The 19,493-nt window shown below is 39.9% G+C and overlaps 2 protein-coding genes across 8 annotated transcripts in view; one reads left to right on the top strand and one right to left on the bottom strand.

Moving 5' to 3' along the window:
- ogfod3 (2-oxoglutarate and iron dependent oxygenase domain containing 3) overlaps positions 1–19,493 on the bottom strand; it is a 48,599-nt gene that overhangs the window by 9,484 nt on the left and 19,622 nt on the right. For all 7 annotated transcript variants that reach the window (XR_015854176.1, XR_015854177.1, XR_015854180.1 and 4 more), the window contains exons 11-14: positions 9,326–9,399; positions 651–740; positions 389–498; positions 82–131 (exon numbers count right to left, since the gene is read on the bottom strand). The gene's annotated coding sequence lies outside the window, so the exon portion shown is untranslated. The remainder of the gene's footprint in view (positions 1–81; positions 132–388; positions 499–650; positions 741–9,325; positions 9,400–19,493) is intronic.
- Positions 5,898–18,251, top strand: uts2r1 (urotensin 2 receptor 1). The gene is made up of 4 exons (XM_088360759.1): positions 5,898–6,339; positions 6,716–7,440; positions 8,370–8,748; positions 17,365–18,251. The coding sequence occupies exons 2-3, from the start codon at positions 6,727–6,729 to the stop codon at positions 8,745–8,747; spliced, it is 1,092 nt and encodes a 363-aa protein (XP_088216885.1). The 5' UTR covers positions 5,898–6,339; positions 6,716–6,726; the 3' UTR covers position 8,748; positions 17,365–18,251.

Raw genomic sequence — 19,493 nt, 5'->3', positions numbered from 1 at the left:
ATGACCTTCTACATTCAAGATTAGGAGGCAAACGTTAAGGTCCACCAGAGGCATAATGGCACATGGAAAATTGGGAGGTACCTTTCGAGATATGCAGATAGACGACCAGTAGCCGACGTGAAGCCTCCAGTCTTCAAGTTGGACATGGAAAAACAAAGAAAAACAACGTTGAAGTCAAACGCTTTCGTTGATTATCCATTGATTGACAGCCGAGTGAGTGCTGCTTGTGGGCGTGCTAGCTAACGCTCCACCTCTGGTTTCACGAGAGTTAGCGAGTTTCCACTGACGTAACGACAAACAATGATTCTCCTTTCATGTCATTGTTTACATGTACGCATTTACATACATACAGCAAATCGAAAGCTTAGAAAAAGTTGACATGACTCACTCGAAACCCCAAATGGTAACAACCTGAAGAGCTAGCTGCTCGCTGAAGCGGAAGTGTACGGTAGCCGAGAAAGCTCAATTCAAGTCACCAAAAAGCGCGTCTTTGGCAACCTGCACAAAAGACACGCCCACATCATGCATACAACACGCATAAAAGAAAGTCAATAAAGCACCACTTGTGGATGGACTCGTCTGATTGAATTGGAAATGTTTTTGCATAAATATTCACACCCCCTAAAACGGTCCATCCATCTTTCACTTACCTCAGGTTGGGTCACAAACTTGCAAATTTCCTTGGAGTCGACGAGTCTCTCCCCAGTCCCATAAAATCCAAATGCCTTGAGGAATCTTCACTAGAGCCAACACACATAACTTAACCATTATCAGTTGACAAAAAACACTTGAGACTCTTGTGATGTAAGCCATGAAACCAGATTTAGGTTCATGCTCCATGTTATGAGGTTGCATTGAGGACAAATAGTCTTGAAAATGTCCTTCCGTTGTCCTATACGAACACTTTTCACTTCTCTGCAATTCTCAATGGAAGAAATCATTCGACACAGTTGTATTTCAGAATTCAACCACGTTGCCCTAAAAAGTGCTTCAAGGCGGCCTGAGGCGAGTGACTCAAAAGGTCAAGACACCCGTGAGGGCGGAACACACCGCTACAAATCCTGTTGGTAGCTCTCACCGATAACTAAACCACCGAGTTGACCTTTGGGGCACTTGAGAGGATCCACAAGTCCCAGTTGACGACCGCACTCTCGATTCTCTCTACATGATCATTTTTTAAAGTTCAAAAGTCCAGCTCGTGACGTAGATTCGGCTTTGAATTTTGATTTAATTTATTCTTCAAGGAAAGTGCGTATTGATCAAAATCTTCCTTTGGAGCTGCTTAAAGCAACATGACGCAGACGTTGCTGGAATGCAGTGGACTTTCTCAGACTTGTAATTTGTTCCGAAACTCTCATGCTGCCCTCCATGTTTTCTTTTGTCCCTTATGGAATAAATCAGACAAGGATCCTAATCATTTTTCTTGACAGTTCCCACCATGAGTTGCATTTTGGACTTAACTAGAATGATCCTGGGGAATGCAACAGAACATCATTTTCCAGAAAAGAACTTTTCAAAGCAAAAGGCATCAGAATTGAGGAATTAGTGTGGGAAATTGCTGTCGCAACATAGCAAGAAGACTATTATCCACATAAATGGCACAATTTTCCCTCTTTTATGAACTATGGATTTTTATCTTTTTGCTTCTGTGTACTTTTTATTCCAATGTTGTGTCCAATGTTTGCTTCCTTCAAAAGCACAAAAGACATTTTAGAGAAATATATATTATGACCATAATATTTATGATAATACAATACAAAATTAATCAATATTGTTTTAATTAAATACTTACTCATTCACTGCCATTGACGTCAAAGTTCCTTTTTTTTTTTTTTTTTTTTTTACCTGGGCTGGCACTGAATGCGTTAAAGGCTCACTTAAGTAGGGTTAAGAGTTTTTTTTTTTTTTTTTTTTTTGAGCACCCACTCAACCCCTTTGATTCCCAAAAGACCACTCTGAAAATTGTGGGAGTGTGGCTTGGCAATGTGAAAGAGCTGCCGGCAGTCGGACTGACTGAAGGATTTTGGATCAAAGGGATGAGTGAAATGAGATCATGGCCGCTGTTTGCCAAAGACAGCATGCCACTTAGACAGCACAAATTGCTCATTTGGTCATTCTTTCCATTTCAAGAGTGACAATGTAAGTTTTTAGTCAACTCAGAGAAGAAACAGCAACACGGCGGGGTCACGCTACACGCTGTGCGTTAATTAGCCGATAAACGCTGTGCAAAGAGAAGCTCAACTGTGCAAAGCGCATCGGATATCTGGCTCGTCTGCTGACGCTGATGTCTCAAATCAAGCCTCGTCAACTTCTCCTCCGTCCCTTAGCGGCATCGCAGCAGGAGATTCCAAAACAATCAGAAAGACATTCGGATCATAATGATTGTGTTGTCGCTGCAATTGTATTAAAGCAGCAACACAAAAGAAGACTTTCCAAACTACTTTTGTTCACATACACACACATCCAAACATTGTATCATTTGTTGCGGCCATTTCATATCCTGACTCGCCCCTCACTAAATTTCATCACCCCTGAAATAGCAACTGGTCTGGCCAAAGAATACTCTTTCTTAAACGCTGTATCAAAGCCAAAAGTTCAGCAGAGCCGCTCTGCGTTTTCCTTAATAGACAAACAGCTTATGGTATTAAAGTGAAGTCAAGCCCAAAATTTTCAAGCAGCATATAAACATTTGCTTGTATTATCAGCTATCTCTTCATATTGTGCTTCAGTGAGTCATGTCCTCTTGATGATAAAAAAAAAAGAGACACCTCACCTTCAGAGGATAATTCCACCATCTTACTCTCATGTTGCCACAGACTCACCTATTTGAAATTCATTACATCAGGTTGAACCTTTACAAGTTTCCGCACGCACACACAAGCAAGTTAAGAAGGAAAAAAGTGAATCGGATGTGTGAATATAATTGGAAATGTTTTTTATTCGATGTGCTTCAGGCCTTATAGCAATTATTTTTTGGGGGGGGGAGGTTGTTGCTTTTATTTGTTTTATTTTCTCCAAAATGGCAGACAAAAATTAAATAGACTCTGCTTTCTGTAGGGTGCCATTTTCAAGTAATGAAGCCCAGATTATATAAAAAGTTTGCTCTAGAAATTAGACATTCCTAATTGTCCGCTAAGCCAATCCTCATAACTAATCTCTGCTTCAATTTCTCATTGACTGTCCTCCTTTGAAAGTAATCTTACTTTGTGGCGGCACTTGACATCTAACTAATTATAGTCTGTCTTGGCCTTGACTTGTCAAGGAGCTTCTCAGCTGTTGGACTGAATCGTACATTTATACCAGAGGGCAGCTAAAGTAACAAGCACTCTATTTTGATATTCTTTCTGATCATTGTAACTGCTCGGCTTCCTGTTTTTGAGTACCCGGTTGTCTTATTATTGCTGTTTTATCCGTTGCGATGATCCCGGTTAATCCCAATTAAAGGTGAAGTCTATTTCGGACTATATATTATTTCCATCCCCACTCATGCAGTAAATGAGAACCCGACTGACGCCGTGTTCCAAAAGCATCTTAGATTCTATCAACTTGGCACACGTTCTGAAGAGGAAGTGAAGATTGAGAGACTTTAATTTTCCTGTCTATTAATGCGTATGAAATTGCCTGTTGAAAGAAGCTCCTCGATTGATTCTGTGCCTCTTGCACTTTGGGACATCGTGAGTGGTTTGAGTAGAATCACTCACATTTCAGAAGCTAAGAGCCTCATCCGTCGTTAAAGTGTGATATCGAGCCTCGGGTTGTGATTATTAAGCTCAGAGTCAGAGATACTACTTTTTATGTTTTCTTGAGTACAAGTTTGGCTGTTCTACACAGCTCTAGTAATTAAATCAATTGTAATAATTAATTGTGATAATTAATTACTACAAATGTAAACCTGATTTTTTAGGTCAAACACTAAAGTATGTTTGCTCATTATTTATTTACACGTTCATAATTTATATCTTAGGATGGAACATTTCCATCAAAACACTAAAGTCCAATATATTTTTTGCCATCCCTTTATGTTTGAATACAACACCAGGTAAATATCAGGAAGAAATGTTTTGGGTTGACTTCAAATATGATCAAGGATGAATTGCGCTTCACTTTGGAAGTTGGAAACTCGAGCTGCCGGGATGATGTAGTGTGTGACTCTTGTACTGCAGACGCACATTTACTGCATGTGCTCAGACTCCTGCAGGACGTATTCCATTCAAACCACAAATGTACCAGGGGACAGCTTGTTCCCAGACAGCACCATGAAAAAATGGGCCAAATGTGCATTGCCTGCTGTGGTTTGGCTAGACTCGCTAATCCATAAACATACTGGACATGTATTTTGGTCACAGTATATCAGTCTTAAGCCATTTTTTATTTCATTTTATTCCCATCTTCCCTTCACCATTTACATAATTGTGCCCCTCACAGAATGTACAAAATTAAATCATCTGCAAAATGGCAGACTCAATCCTGGTTGACATTTGCATTGATGCCACACATTAATTACTGCACACCCAGACGGACTTATTTTGGCTTCCTTCCACCTGGGAGATTTCTTAGAAATAATTCCATTTTACAGTAGCTGTTGGGCACAATTAAACAGTTCAGAGTAATACGAGCTATTCATTTTGAACCGTCTTTGCTATCATCGGATTTGCTGCACATTCATTTTTAACAATGAAACTCAAACTGTCTCTTTCCTCCATTGAGCTGACAAACTTCCTTCTCTCTCCAGCAGAACAAATAAAATACCAGACAACTGTTGTGCCTTGCCAACGCTTTCCCCGCTTTGAAGCGAGGATGCATAATGCATGTCGCGCACTCTTTATGATATCAAATGGCGTGGCGCTCATTCCCCTCGAAAATGATGCAAATGTTCATTTCATGCACTTGGAAGCGTTTTGCCAAATTGTATTTTCCCATCGGCTCAGATGTACACTCATTTGAAAGCGCTAGAATATATTTCACTGAATCAACTGAGTACAAGTGCAAAAAAAAAAAAACACACGAAAGTAACGATACCTTTGGTTGCCATGACTAATATTTACTGGTTTCTTTTGCTGTCATTTTTTGGGCAGTTGGCAAATACTTTTTGCATGCTAAAGAATGTGGCCACAAAAATACTTGCCAACCACCAAAGGAAAGTCAACACCATTAGCCCACTCTTCTGAAATATGAACATTTCGAGAGTTTTAACTGTGTGTCATGTTCATTGTGGCACACTTAATAAGTTCCTTCATGCTAGAGGAAAAGCTTTGCGAAAAGATTGCCTCCTATACAAGCTCCGATTTTGTCTCCAAGGAAACCAAGCAATTCAACAATTCAGGTACTGACATTTTGTGTGCGACTTTGCCATTCACTGCAGTCACACAATAGGCGGGGCTAGCATGCCTGCATTGGGTGCTGCCCAACCTCCAATTTAGGAGATATAAATCTCTGCTCTTTGCTTTTCCTTCCTTTTTATCCCTTTGCAGCCAGGATGTGTTTCCTTGCTAATGAGATGTGACAAGAAGCCACCCAGCATCATCCACACTTGACGCAGCAGTGATCAATTACTGATGTAAAAAAAGTCACGAGCAATACCTTAATTGTCATCCTTGCTAGGTCTAACCAAGCTTTGGTCACCTCTCTATCCATATGACATGTTCATGGATGCCATTGTTGAAGTGTCTACTGTCTTTGACGTGGGCATTTATTTTTATCTTTGCCATCTCAGGTCACAGTGTGATACATCGGTGTGGAAATGCGCAAGGGTTAGAGAGAGAAGGCATTTCCTGCATACCTCACCGTTGGCAGATCTTCTCTGCCGTCTTTTTTTTTATAGTAATAGAGCCTGACTTGCTCTCCCCTCCCTCCCTCCCACACTGCTGCTCTACCTCACTCACCCCCACACACAATCACACACACTCGCTGATTCCCCGAGACGAGTGGAAGCTTAAACGCGATCGTCATTCCTCTGTCATCCTCAGATCATTCAACATGTTATTTTTCTGAAAATCTTGGATATTTTTTTCCTTCGCTCCTTCCACATCCCAACTTTGCTGGATAGATGCAACAGAAGTTGTGAGACTGATTTAAAACGGCACCTTGAAGACCATTCAGAGATTTTCATCACTGGATAATTTGCTTTGTGTTCATCTAGTCAAGTGGATCAAAAAAAAAAAAAAAAAAAATTCCAGTCACCTTTTTGTTTCACGTCATGGAAACCTTGTAAAGGCTGCTTTTATGGAGTGTGAAATTTTGGATGCATGAGCCAAGTTTGGAAGGAAAAAGTCAGACAAAAGCATGGCTGATGGAACAGCTGCAACGTGCTGAAGGCTTCTTTCAAACAAGACAACACAGGTACCAACTTGCATGGCCATTTGATTCCACTTGAAAAGGGCAGACTTTTGCAAATGAATTAAAACAATAACCCCAAAACACTACAATTAACCAACAACTTGTTTGAAGCACCTTTGGCATAAGCCCTAAGCTATTTTCAGAGCTGCTTTAGAAGCCTCAAGAGCGTATGCTTTCCTCATAAGGGCCGTTGTCCAAGGTTACTCTCCGCATGTCTACAAGCAGGAGGGCGTACTTCACATTATTGAAAAGAATGAATGCAACTAGACTACTTCATGAAAGAAATGTTCAACATCAGAATATTCAGGGGTCAGAGTTCAACCCGATCGAGGATGCTTTGATTAATCACTGACGAAAACTCCTCTTATTTCCGTTCTAGTATCTTCAGAAATGACCACGGTGTCCATGGAGCCCGTTGGAGTCCTGGTGGAGAGGAGCACCAATGTCACCGAGCCCCCTCAGAGCGCTCATGAGGACCCGGCGGCCACCTTCACCATTGGCACGATTCTCTCCATTATGTTTCTCGTGGGAGTCTTGGGAAACATCTACACCCTGGTGGTGATGTGCCAGTCCATGCGGAGCGCAGCTTCAATGTACATTTATATCATCAACCTGGCTTTGGCAGATCTCATGTATCTTCTCACCATCCCGTTTGTGGTGTGTACGCACTTCCTGAAGCGCTGGTACTTTGGGGACGTCGGTTGTCGGATCCTGATCAGCATGGACTTCCTGACCATGCACGCCAGTATCTTCACGCTGACTATCATGAGCACAGAGCGCTACTTTGCCGTGCTCAGACCGTTGGATACGGTCAAACGCTCGAAAAAGTATCGCAAAGCCATCGCGCTCCTCGTTTGGGGCGCGTCTCTTATCCTCACCTTACCCATGATCGTAAGCATTCAGTTGATGAAGGTGGGCAACAAGGCTATGTGTCTTCCCACCTTGTCATCCCTGTCCTATAAGATTTACATCACCTTCCTTTTTTGCACGAGCATCGTCGCCCCCGGACTGATCATTGGCTACCTTTACATCCAACTTGCTCGGACTTATTGGGTTTCACAAACGGTGACCTTCAAAACCACCAATAAGCTTCCCAACTTGAAGGTCAGTGGATATCTCTTACAATATATATCTTTTTAAAACACCTTTTGTTTTGTTTTAGGAATCAGTATTTAGGCTATGGTGACTCAGTCAGCTAAAAAAACAAAAACCTTGTTTTCCTGACCCCCCCCCGGCTTCTTGATCACATGACTAAGATTGAATATGAATTGATCTGTTTGCTCTTTCTCACCGACACATTGGCAACGGACGTCACTGTCAATGGACTGGTATCAAGTGCACACATGATAAGAGCACACAAAAGAGCACATACGGCACGTAGCAGGAAGCCATCTGAGTGACCGTGATGAGGCATTCAGCTTCACAATTACAATCGAGAATTAGGAAAGGCATTTGGGCAGTGGCCAAATGGCAGAGATGTCACACCCATCGTCGTTCGTACAGATAAATATGACAACAGCGATGAAGTGATGACATTTTTTGGGGATACGTGTTACTCAAAAAGAAAATAGCTTCTCAGAGAAGGCTGCTATTTTTGTTCAAATGCTTTATCCGTTCCATTTAAGTGGCTTATTCAAGCAGATCAAAGGTGAAATCAGGAACAGTTTTGCAACGGGATCATAGCAAGGCCAGGATCATCTTTGCATTTAACCTGCTCATCTAATAACAGATTATAAGGATTTTTATTTTCATTGGCTATATTTTGTCCCTTTCAAGGTGACTCAACTCCACAAAGTGTTGATATTCTCACAGCCAGTCGCAACTTGGCGTATTTAGAGAGGGGCGATTTGCGCTGTGGGTGTGAACACAGCTGACTTGATCCACAGCCAGTATGTTTATAAGGAGCTGCAAGTAGGCAGATGATAAAGTTCACTCAAGTTGATTTCTGCACATTGTTGTCATATTTATGGATAATGCCACACATGTCAGAAGAGCTTGCTGACCTATTCTCTCTGCTTGATCCCCCCCCGAAGGTTCTCTACTTGATTTTCACCATCGTGCTCCTCTTTTGGGCATGTTTCTTGCCTTTTTGGATCTGGCAACTCCTGGGTCAGTACCATCCGTCCCTGCCCCTGTCGTCCACAGCCAAGCGCAACATCAATTACCTGACGACATGTCTGACGTACTCCAACAGCTGCATCAACCCATTCCTATACACGCTGCTCACCAAGAACTACAAGGAGTATTTGAGGAAGCACAACCGCTCGTGGTCAGCTGGGAGTTTTTTTGACAGGAGAGGCCGTATGCAGCGCTCGCCGCGCAGGTCACCGTCCGCGAGCAGTCAGCAGTGTACGGAGAGTTTCATGCTCACGCACACCGCCTCCTTGCGTGCCCACAACAGCAGCTTGTGAGGTAGGCACATGCATGTTTTTATGACGGGGGCGGTCCCGATTCGTCACAAAAGTTATAGCTGACCTCACCGTCCAGACAGCAGATGTTGGAATTGCATCAGGGTTCCTCAAATAGTTGCAGTTTTTTATTTATTCAGACAGTTTTTTGTTTCCTTTTTGGAGGAAGGAAAACATTTAGACTGTGTCAATGTGGGTATTTTATGAAAGGTCCCAGACACATCATTCTGGATTCCCTCTCACACAGACACTTACAAACTAATTTTAGATGTCCCTTGCAAATGTTTTCTTCAGAGGAAATTGAGAAATTTATTGTTGTGTGACAAAGTGGAATGTGGGCAGATAAAGGCATTCATTTCCTATGGCGATTGTCCTCATTCATGCTGCAGGCGAGCTGACTTGGAGCAAGTAGCCAGGGTACATCCTGGACTGGTTGTTAGCCAAATAAAGGACACTCACTCACTCACTCACAAACATTTACACTCATATTTCCATTGTTTTGTTCACCAGCTCAGACTTACAGATGAAATGGTTGTCATGCAACATTTTGAGTAGAGGTCAAAACGTTCATCATGGCTTACCTGGTGTGGGTCCCTTGAGGGTTGCAATACGAGCCCAAAGGCGGTCACGATGCTGATTTCAGTCGACAGCAGTACTGGTTGATATGTAAATAAAAAACAAAAAAAATACATGAATAAATAAACGCACAATTCATTATTATTTTTATTATTTATCATTAAATTTTTATTCTTAATTGTGGGTAATGATTACATGACATTTTCTTGCAAATTTTTATTTAATAATATTCAAGAATGCAAAAGTGTTACCTAAAGTTAATAAAAGATTTTAGGAAGACAAAAATAGATTTCTTTGTGTGAACTTTACAACCCCGCAATGAAAATTTGACCCATTATGCAGAAATACAGAGCTGACACATAAACTATTTACTAAAAAAGCAAAGTTTCACACTGGCATTTTATTCATTTATTCATTTTCTTATCAACAAAAAGAAATGGTCTCCCGGGAAACACCGGCACCCTTTGAAAAATACATGTGGCAATAAATTGCCTTTTCAGCAGCCACTCATTTGCGACCGGTCGGTGGTCACATTTTACCCTTTTGGAAAACGATTACAAACTCTGTTTTGTTGCTCCGTCTGGGTTTCCTTAGCTGATTTTATTGTGAGTCTCAGGAGTGCAGCGGTTTTACTGCTGAATTCTCAAGTGGACCATAAAGGTTCCCCGACAAAATATCGCAGGTTAAAAACATGAATCCTCACAGTGACAGATCCCTGGCTGCCAATTGCAAAGTGCCTCCAAGTCATAATGCCGCTTGATAGTATCGTGATTACAACAACAAAAGGCAGGAAAAGGCCAGCGGACTCAGGAAATGGCAGGCATAAAGCATTTGGTAGCGAGCGGCATGCATTTTACTTTTCTACTTTGAATGGGCTGTTTAATATTCACTACAGTTGAATCTGTTTTACACTTCACTCTGGAAAGTCCCTCTCAAGGGACCAAGATCAACATTAAAAGGCCATGAACGGGATAATAATCATTGATGAAGACAATGGTTTAGGGCACGATTAAAATGCTGTCTCAGCAACAATAGCAAGTCCATCCATATTTAATACGGGGAAGTGTCAGGGGGAAAAAAAAAATGAGCAGCAGAAGGAGCAATTAGACATGAAAACGTGTTTTGTAACAGTGAACACTTTGCAAGTTCTCCATACATGGTTGCATGGGCATTTCGTCTTCCTTTCGTGGCAGACAAGGGAAGGAGATGAACAATGTAAGGAAGGGGAAATTGAAAAAAGAGCCATGACGATATCTAATGTACCTTTTGAAGTACAGTTAAGTGCCAATGTGCAAATATGTCGGCCGCACTAATCTTATTCTTCACACGTTTTTACAATAAAGGAAAAGATCTCGACAAGATTCTTTCAAAGCTGCTGAGCTGCTAACGTCAGCAGTACACATTCAAGCAATCCCCAATCCGTGACGAGCATGTTAAAGAATAAATGAGGAATTTAACAGGTTGCCATTTTCTTGTCTCAGTCCTAAGTGAGAAACATAATAGCCGTGGGACTCGTGTCTTGTAACACACTTAATTAAAGGTCTGACAGACTAAATGAGAGGTCATCTCTTTAAAGGTCATCTGGTCACGCAGACAATAACTCATTTCTGCAAGCATGTTTATGAAAGACTTGCTGATCTTACAAGTTGATTAGAGCGACTTGACCCACAAACGTTAATTAATGTTCTCTTGCCAATGTGATAGGCTTTTTTTTCCTTCCTGTGAATGTAGTAAAGAGGCTGTAATCTGTTGAAAAATGTCCAATTTAATTTGTTCTTCTGAAGATCTCATGCCTATTCATATCTACATTGAAAGTAAGTGGGAACTTAGTAATTGGTTGAAATAGCTAACTAATGGTGGCTTCAAATGGGCTCCACATTATTTATATCCAGTGTATAGTGTTAAGGACTCTCCATACATATGTAAATATCCCTACCTCCTTTTATTTTTCGCTTGTTTCCTCTCTTTGTTTTATGATAATATAATGTACAATAGCGACAGCTGCCAGGACAATCAGTTTGTTGTTTGTGGTTCAGTAAAAAAAAAAAAAATGCTGGGCGGTATGTGCAACAACAGGTTAAAACGTGCGTTCGAAAGATTTTCAAGCTGCTGGTCCTCATAGGCCATTGGTGTCAAATGTAGCCGGAAAAAAAAGAAACATCGATTTCATGTTAATTTTAGTTAAAATTGCAAATTGTCTCCAGGTTAAAAAAACAGAGATATTGCTAGCAATTGTCGTTAGAGATGAGTTGAAGAGATTTTCTCCTTTTGCCTCATACCAAAATGCATCCGATGTTCCTAGGTGCCTTGACAGATTTTGAAACCCCCCACAGATGGACTAACAAAATAGTAAGACAATCCAAGTAAGAGTGTGCAATCAGACCGAGTGTTGCATCAATGCTGGGAGAAAAATAAAAATGATGATAGGGGATTGCAAAAGTGATGTCGGTGCCACATCATCTTCTTAAGGCAATATAAACCAAAAATTGTCATTTATTATTTGGAATTTTTTCGTCATCTAATGATGTCAATTATTTCTAGAGGATGACAAACCACCGTTAAGACGGAATGTTCAGGTGTGAATTGTTTTGAGAACCCTTAAAAGAGATTATGGCCTCTTTCATCACGAGTCATCACCTGCTTGCAGAAGCGGCGAGATGAGTCGTGAAGATTGTCAGTGCAGTGCTGTCGCTCATCCTGATTGATATTTTCTTCCACTGTGCAACTGCAGAGGCATCACTTTTTGCATTGAGGTTAGCCGAGATGGATGCTGACCTTGTAAAAATGAATAATATCACTTTTATAGAAGCACTTTCCCCCCCGTGACGGCTATCTCGTACGTCATCACTCTACACCTGGTGGCTTAAACCCCAATATGTGGGACATTTCTTCACCCCCCCCCCACCTTTCAAAATAGCAATCGTTGCTAAATTTTTGCATTTGATCAGAGCTCATTATCATCATGTACATACAAGCGAAGATGCTGCTGACAAGCTAACCAACGGAATTCTCATGAATATTTCAAGTCTTGCATTGGGACATGCAAGGAGAGGATTTTATATTTTAGTATTCAAAGTAGTCACAAAAGTCTCTTTCCATTCATGTCGTGCATTGCATTTCATAGTCAGGTTCAAAAGATAAGTCCAAGTTCTATTTGGGGGAGTACTAATCACTACAAGAGGAAAAATGCAGAGTAAGACGTACGTGGAGCTGTTTAAAAATGAGACGTCCTTCGGTGAAAATTAGTAGCTTGTTTTTTTGCATGCAAGTGCACTCCAGTTTTGCCTAAAGTGCTTTAATTGTGTACGACACAGACGAGATGAGATAATGGCTGTTATCTATCATTTTTTTCATCCATGTCCATTAACAGTTAATTGTAGGAGATGTCTTTTTTTTTTAATATTATAAAATGGCCGTTTTTTTTATTTTTTTATTTTATTTTGTTACAGATTTAGGGACCTTGTTTTCAAAAGTATTTTTCTTCCATAAAAATCTTGCATCTCACAGAAAGTCAAGCAGGCAAGTTGATATCCTGGTTGCCCTTGTAATGATAGAACATGAGTCTCATCCATCACTGTAAATCACAAGGCCTTCAAATTTGTATTTGTGTCTGTTTGCTGAAAGATGATCACTCTTTGGGTTTAATCTGAGCCAATAAATCAAAATCCTCCACCAGCACTATCAATAAAAAAAAGTTTCTCTCACAAAAGAGTGCGCTCATGCTCTCTTGTTCTTTCCTTAGACAAACTTCACAATGTGAACATCAATATTTTCTTCAGTGCTTCAATCAAAAATCAGTATTGTATTTCTTAAAAGAAGACTTTTTTCCTCCGCTTCAGTGGAAGTAAAACCACCCTGAGGATATTTTTGACATTGGACGGTTCTGGAAAGTTTGTGTGAACAAATGTGTCTTTTCACTTTCGGCGTGAAGTGATTTCAAAAGCAAGCGATCAATAAAGCATGAGGCCAATTCCAAAACGGCAGTTCGTAAAACACTAACTGACTAACGTAAGGCATGAAGTCGGACTGCAAAGACATGATTATTTATATTATGTGACCGCTTTGACCACGTTATTAATTAGCGTGCTAATAATAATAGAATCCTCTCAAGGGACAGATTTATACATTCCAAATCCGCCCCCATTATGTGAATCAGAAATCCCAAATGCTTTAGGGCTAATCTAAAATTCCACCGGCTCACTATCATAAACTATGACTTTTTTATTATTATTATTAACATAATGAGCCAGAATGATGTCACTGAGTATTATTAGTATGTCGAATGTCAAAATTAATACCAATTAAAATCATGCAAGGTGAATGAAGTCAATTGGGAGTTTCTTATTTTTTCACGTACATTTTAAATCCAAAACTGATTTTTTGATTGAAATCATTTTGTTACATTGTATTGATATATTCAGATGGGTCCCTCTGATGCTGATCTTTGTTCTCTCTGTCGTCTTCTTCCAACCTACCTACCACCAATAAACAGAATAAGTAACTTAATTGGTAATTGAAAGCACAGCGTGTGTCTCGACCTGCTGAGGCTGCACAGCCTTTCAATGTCAATAGCCACTGAAATTAAGTTATTATGTTGTCAGATTAGAGAATCAACTCGCTGACATTGGAGATTAGTGTAAATCCTGATATCAACACCCAAAATGAACCGCTGGGTAAATCCCTTAACACCTCGAGCAAACACAGTGTATTGAATTCATTTCATAAACATCTTGCCAATTTTTATAAAATAAATGTGCAAAGGGTGGACAAATGTCACTGGGAGATGCTTAAGGGAGCTGACAGATGTTAACATTCTGAGTTTATTATTTTTGAAACTGAAGACGTAGAGGAGCCAGAGGTTTTTTTTTTTGTTCTCTGCAGTGAGCTTTTATGACAAAATATCTTTTTCAAACCATACAAAGGGACATATTTTCACACCTAGCGCACGTCTAACGCAAAAAGCCATCATGGTTATTTTTGGAGAAATCTCGATTCATAATGGCGTTAGAATTTGTATGAATGCTAACAACTATTTCATTCATATTTTTTTCCTGCTTTCAAAAGGGTGAACTTTATAAAGCGGTTTAATCGAGCAGGCGGTGGAAAAAAAAAATTCTTCAGCCTTGGACTACTTTAAAACTTCATCAAGTAACTTCATGAAGCCAACCAAAACAGCTTACATAACGTCTAGCGACTTGTCTCGTCTTTAATTAGACTTTTGTTTCTAATTTATGTCGGCTGGGATTCATTTGTGTCCCTGAAGAGGATAAGCCATAGAAAATGGATGGATGTGAAAATAATGCAAAATTCTGTGACTTTTCAAAATGTTAGATTCAAACTTCTGTAAATAAGACATATTTTGATGTCATGGCTCAATGCCTAGCTTAAACCATATAATTGAATGTGACTATTTTTCCTAAAAAAGCTTCTGATACATTTTGTCACTATTTTCTATTCTCCAAATGCACAAATTATTTCGGTGTGGACAGATATAATTGTTTCCTGATGACCAAGTCATCATTGTACATTTAAAAATGCCCCGTAACTTGGCCCATCAAACAAGAAAAGCAGTATTCTTGCCTGGCTTCACTTTAAGGCTTTATTAAATCTGAAGCGCTTCTTTCAATTATCCCGTGAAAAAGAAATGAAAAGCCGAGGATCAATGGCCTGAAAGCGCAGAAGACGTACCAGAAAGGAAGAAAGAAAAAATGCTCATCTTCTTTCTTACAACTTCTGATTCAGCCAGAGGACGAAGCGGCCGAGAAATCTAAAACTACACTGTTGGACGGGGATGAATCAGAATCAGTTGACATGGCTGAATGAATGGCCACCGCTGCGGCGGTCACAAATGAAAAAGCCTGCAAATTTCTTTCGATCCCTTCCAACATTGTGCAAGACTATTCTTATTTTTAGAAGACAGAGTTGCTCCCTTTTCTACTCTATTAAAATAGTTGTCAGATCTGCATTTAAGGCAATTCAATAATTTCCTTGTGTCACATGATCTATTCCATCTCTGATTTCTGTCCCTAATGCGACTTATTTCCCAAAGATTATGGCTTTTGTGTAATTCACCGAGTGTGAAAAGAGATCAGGGGAACCACGGAGGATCGATACGCTTTCCAAAGCATGAATGGGGCAGCCGCTGTATCGAGTTTGTCTTTAGTCTGCGCTTCTATCGCATTTAATCCCGGAAATTAGGCTTCTTTTGTTCAAGATCAATACGTCTCCCCGAGTAATCGCTGCCATCTCGCAAATCTCGTTCACGCTTGATTGCTTTTAGTCAAGTGAAATTTGACAAGCGGACATAAACATTGCCCTCCGTTGTCGGCCCTCCACCTTGACATAAATAGCCGACGGCATAGTGCGAGCGCAGTTGCGGAGGAGTCACAAGTGTACAAGCCGAGTGATAGTTCACAGAAAAATATTGTGCATTCCATGTTATCGGTTATAGAGGTTAAATATGACACGATGGGCTGGACTGTGAGATTTATGCACGCGTTGTTGCAAGATAGTAATCTCTCATACAAGGTTGTTAAAAGGTCAAGGGCTGCTGTTGGATATTCTATTTCAGATCTCTTTTAAAACACTTCATAGCCCGACTGCTTGACTAAAATCTACAAGAACCCACATGGAGAGGGGAAAGTTGGCAGTCTTAGCAGTTAGCAAACATCCTGAGTGACACTTCCCAAATACATTTTTTTAAAAACACATTGTGCCAAACTATCTTTTGTTTTTGCAAGGGCCGAATCTTTGCACAACACTCGTATCTGCTGTTAGAGTTTGTGAAATCACGGTATGACCTCAAGTGTTCATCCCGAAGCGATAAACAACCCCACCGTTCCTGACACCCCGCCCCCGCCCCCCCCCTTTGTCGACACACTGAGAAGTGCTCCTAGCCTTTTATGTGTCCTCCATTACGATGCCTTTGCACATAGGGGAAAATATGCACCTCATTGGATGATGCTGCCATGGAGGTGATAACTGGGCCAGTGGACTATCACTACTGAGAGAGGGCATGTGAAAAGTGGGAGTGGTTGTGAAGGAGAGACATTAGTGCAAAGGGCACATAGCCAAGTGCACAGGTGTCAAATGAACATCGACGGACGGCCAACGGCCGGGAGAAGTCGTGATTCCTATTTTCTGCCGCCGGCTATTCAAGTGCCACTCAATTGCTAAGTAGAGAGGGACAAGGAGGACAACCACTAACTTAAGCCACCTCGACCTCCACGTGACCCTTAAGTGTTTTGGAAAGGAGAGGCGGATAAACACATTGTGCCATGTATCTATTCTGTTCAGCCAAAGTGAAATCAATTGTCATTAAGCAAATGGTTGAATGGTAAATCAAAGTTATGCACAGCTTGTTTGGTTACCGTGGAGATAAAAACAAGTCCAGCAGTGTTAGATCATAAGTTTAAATAGATCGAGCAGCAATGAAAAGGTAGTGGCATGTGTGCTTGTTAGCCAATACTCATATTTTGGATTTTGATGATCTGATAAACTAAACAGACACATGTCAGGTTGTACCAAAAAAGACCCGACTAAACTATTTTGGGGATTATATTAATACACGTCAGCCTTAATGTTCCATGCTCTGCTTTGTCATTCTGGTCCACCGCCAGTGTATTCTATTTTTAGTGCTGTATTACAGGATCATATTTTTTTCAAAGCCTGTATGGTCAAGGAGCGAGTCTAAAATCTTATCCGAATGTCAAACATAAAAGACATTGCAATTAGAAATTGGAACATAATAGCACGTTGACGTAATGGTGATTTATCACGTCATGATTTTCATCCGTGCCACAAAAACAGAGCGATACATCTTGACTGATGTGTTGTGACACAAATCAATGCTCCTGCACGATTAGCTCCCTCTTTGTTTAGCTTACAGGACTCCTTGTAGATATGAATGTGTGCATTGTGTTAGGAGTATCACGTTCCAGATAAAGATATATTTGTTGGATCCATCACTTATTTTGTGGTGGGCAAATTGCTGGTGTACAAAGTGCTACATAAATAGACTTAATGTGTTCCCTGTGCTTGACAGATTTGACGGAAGTATGCCGAATGAAGAGAAAGGACCAAAGAACCATGTGGAAATGGCTTGTTATCTCTGTGAAATTGACAGAATAAGAAGAAGCGTGACAAATGTAATCGATGGGCTGAAATGATGTTTTTCCAACCTCTGCTCTAAATACACTTTCATATGTGTGCTCACGATTAACCTCTACGCGATGTATCGTCTGCTTGTTATGCAATATGTGAGTCTGCATGAATATGTGTCCAAAAATGTGTTTAGGTTGTTAAGGCTAATGCAGTACTGTATATACTTCATTTCAACAAGCTTGAGTTTAAGCCCTGCTGATGTTAAAGCTGCTAAAAATAACAATGTTCAAGCGTGTTCTTGTTTTTCCTAGAATTGATAGATGTATAGTTGGCTTCAGTTGCTCATGAAGTGTTTATTTAAAAAAAAAAAAAAAGATTTGGGCACAATGAAAAGAAAAAGAGTCAAAATGACAATATAGCTGTAATGCCAGTGGAGAAAGGGAAGAAAATAATGAAGTTATAATATTATGATAATAATTGCTATTGTAAAATAAAGAGACTCTTCTTCTAGTACTACAAAATATCCTGTTTTCTTGTAATATATGTTATTAGTAGTTTAGTCTTTTCAGTGTCGCCCTCTCTACCAAAGACAGAAAGGTGCATAGACTCCAATAAAACGCAACCAGCGCGTATTGTTATAAAGTAGCACAATGCAAACAAGTTCCTTTTTTTTCTTAAACATTACCATGTGTTTTTTTTTTTTTATATGTGTTGCTTAAATAAACTGCAATTGCCTGAAATCTATCAAATAAAAGCACATTTAGTTTCATGCAATTGTATTTTGTTGGGAAACCCCAAAAAATAAATGATGTCTGAATGTGTTTAATAAAATGGTGTTGAATCCGCGTCTGTGTTTTTATTTAATTAATTACAAGCTTTATCAATAACAAGCAACATGTGGTGTTAATGTAATATATGATCAAAATTCTCAGGTAAATCTGTAAGCCTTGAAAGTGCTTTTCTTTCTTTTGTGCCAGCTTGATCACACTTTGTGTCCAAGCATCAAGCTGTTACAGCTATCGATTGACTGAGCATTGGAAGACAAGCTCGCTGTAAACATCAGCATGCTCTTGCACTTCGATTTGACAAGATTTGTACACATATAAAAACAATCGACATTGCGACACCATTAGTCATAACAGACAACCCGAGATGAAAAACAAAGGTGGTCTTCGTGACATGACTGTAAAATGTCAAGTCGGTGAGCCCTATCTTGCTAACATTCATGGCATTATAAATATAGTCAATTTAATTATGGCCATAAAATTTTGCTTCATGTATGCATCCTCCCAAGCGCTCACTCGTCTCCAGTAAATGTCAATCCCAGTGATTCCTACTGCTTGCATAACACCTTTTGTCTATTTTTTTAAAAATAGTCGACGGATATAATCCTCAAGGACAGGAATGTGAAATATTTTCAATACGTGTCGTCGGCTTGTCTTTGTATTTTTTCCGTCAAGAGCGGTTCTGTGCAAAATCAGACCGTCATGAAAATATGAAAAGTAATTAAAGTAATTTGAAGTTTGTTCTGTTGTATCGACGCAATTGGCCGGGTTGGTCTCATTTCTCTTTGGTCCTTGATCTTGCACTTGAAGCCACGCTGGGTGCATTATTAACCTTTTGAAACAAACGAGCGCCTCTTCTCAAACAGACATTTCGTTTTTTTTCCCCTCCCCAAATAGAATTCTTCTTGAAAATAATTTGCAATGAATTATTATGCTGCTGTTGCTGTTGTTTGGTTTGAAATAATTCATCCGTATTTATGGGGAACAAAATGCCAATAAAACAATGGTGGGAAAAAAAACAAACGACTCTTCCCTACCTTCGCTGTGGGCTAATTAAAAGACTTGACTTACCATCTTACTAAATATAAAACCCCTGCTTCAAAAACAGCTTTAAAAAAAGATAAACATGCACTATCACAAAGAAAAAAAAAAAGATTGGCAACAGTTTTCTGTTATGTCACACATTTTTCTGAGCACCTCACGTTTGTTCTGATTTGCAAGTATACAAAATCATTTGCTAAACACTGTCTTTTATGAAAACCATAAAACATAAGGCAACATTTTG

Source organism: Syngnathus floridae, chromosome 18 (assembly GCF_059516105.1).
Source record: "Syngnathus floridae isolate MCC-2025c chromosome 18, RoL_Sflo_1.0, whole genome shotgun sequence".
Lineage (NCBI taxonomy): Eukaryota > Metazoa > Chordata > Actinopteri > Syngnathiformes > Syngnathidae > Syngnathus > Syngnathus floridae.
The sequence above is the reverse complement of the archived record's forward strand: the minus strand, read 5'-3'. Positions and strand labels throughout refer to the sequence as shown.

Bases quoted from the DNA above. Each gene is read 5' to 3' on its own strand.
- uts2r1 (XM_088360759.1), top strand. From the start codon at position 6,727: ATGACCACGGTGTCCATGGAGCCCGTTGGAGTCCTGGTGGAGAGGAGC. The intron at 7,441-8,369 runs GTCAGTGGATAT...CCCCCCCCGAAG, and splicing joins ATAAGCTTCCCAACTTGAAG to GTTCTCTACTTGATTTTCAC.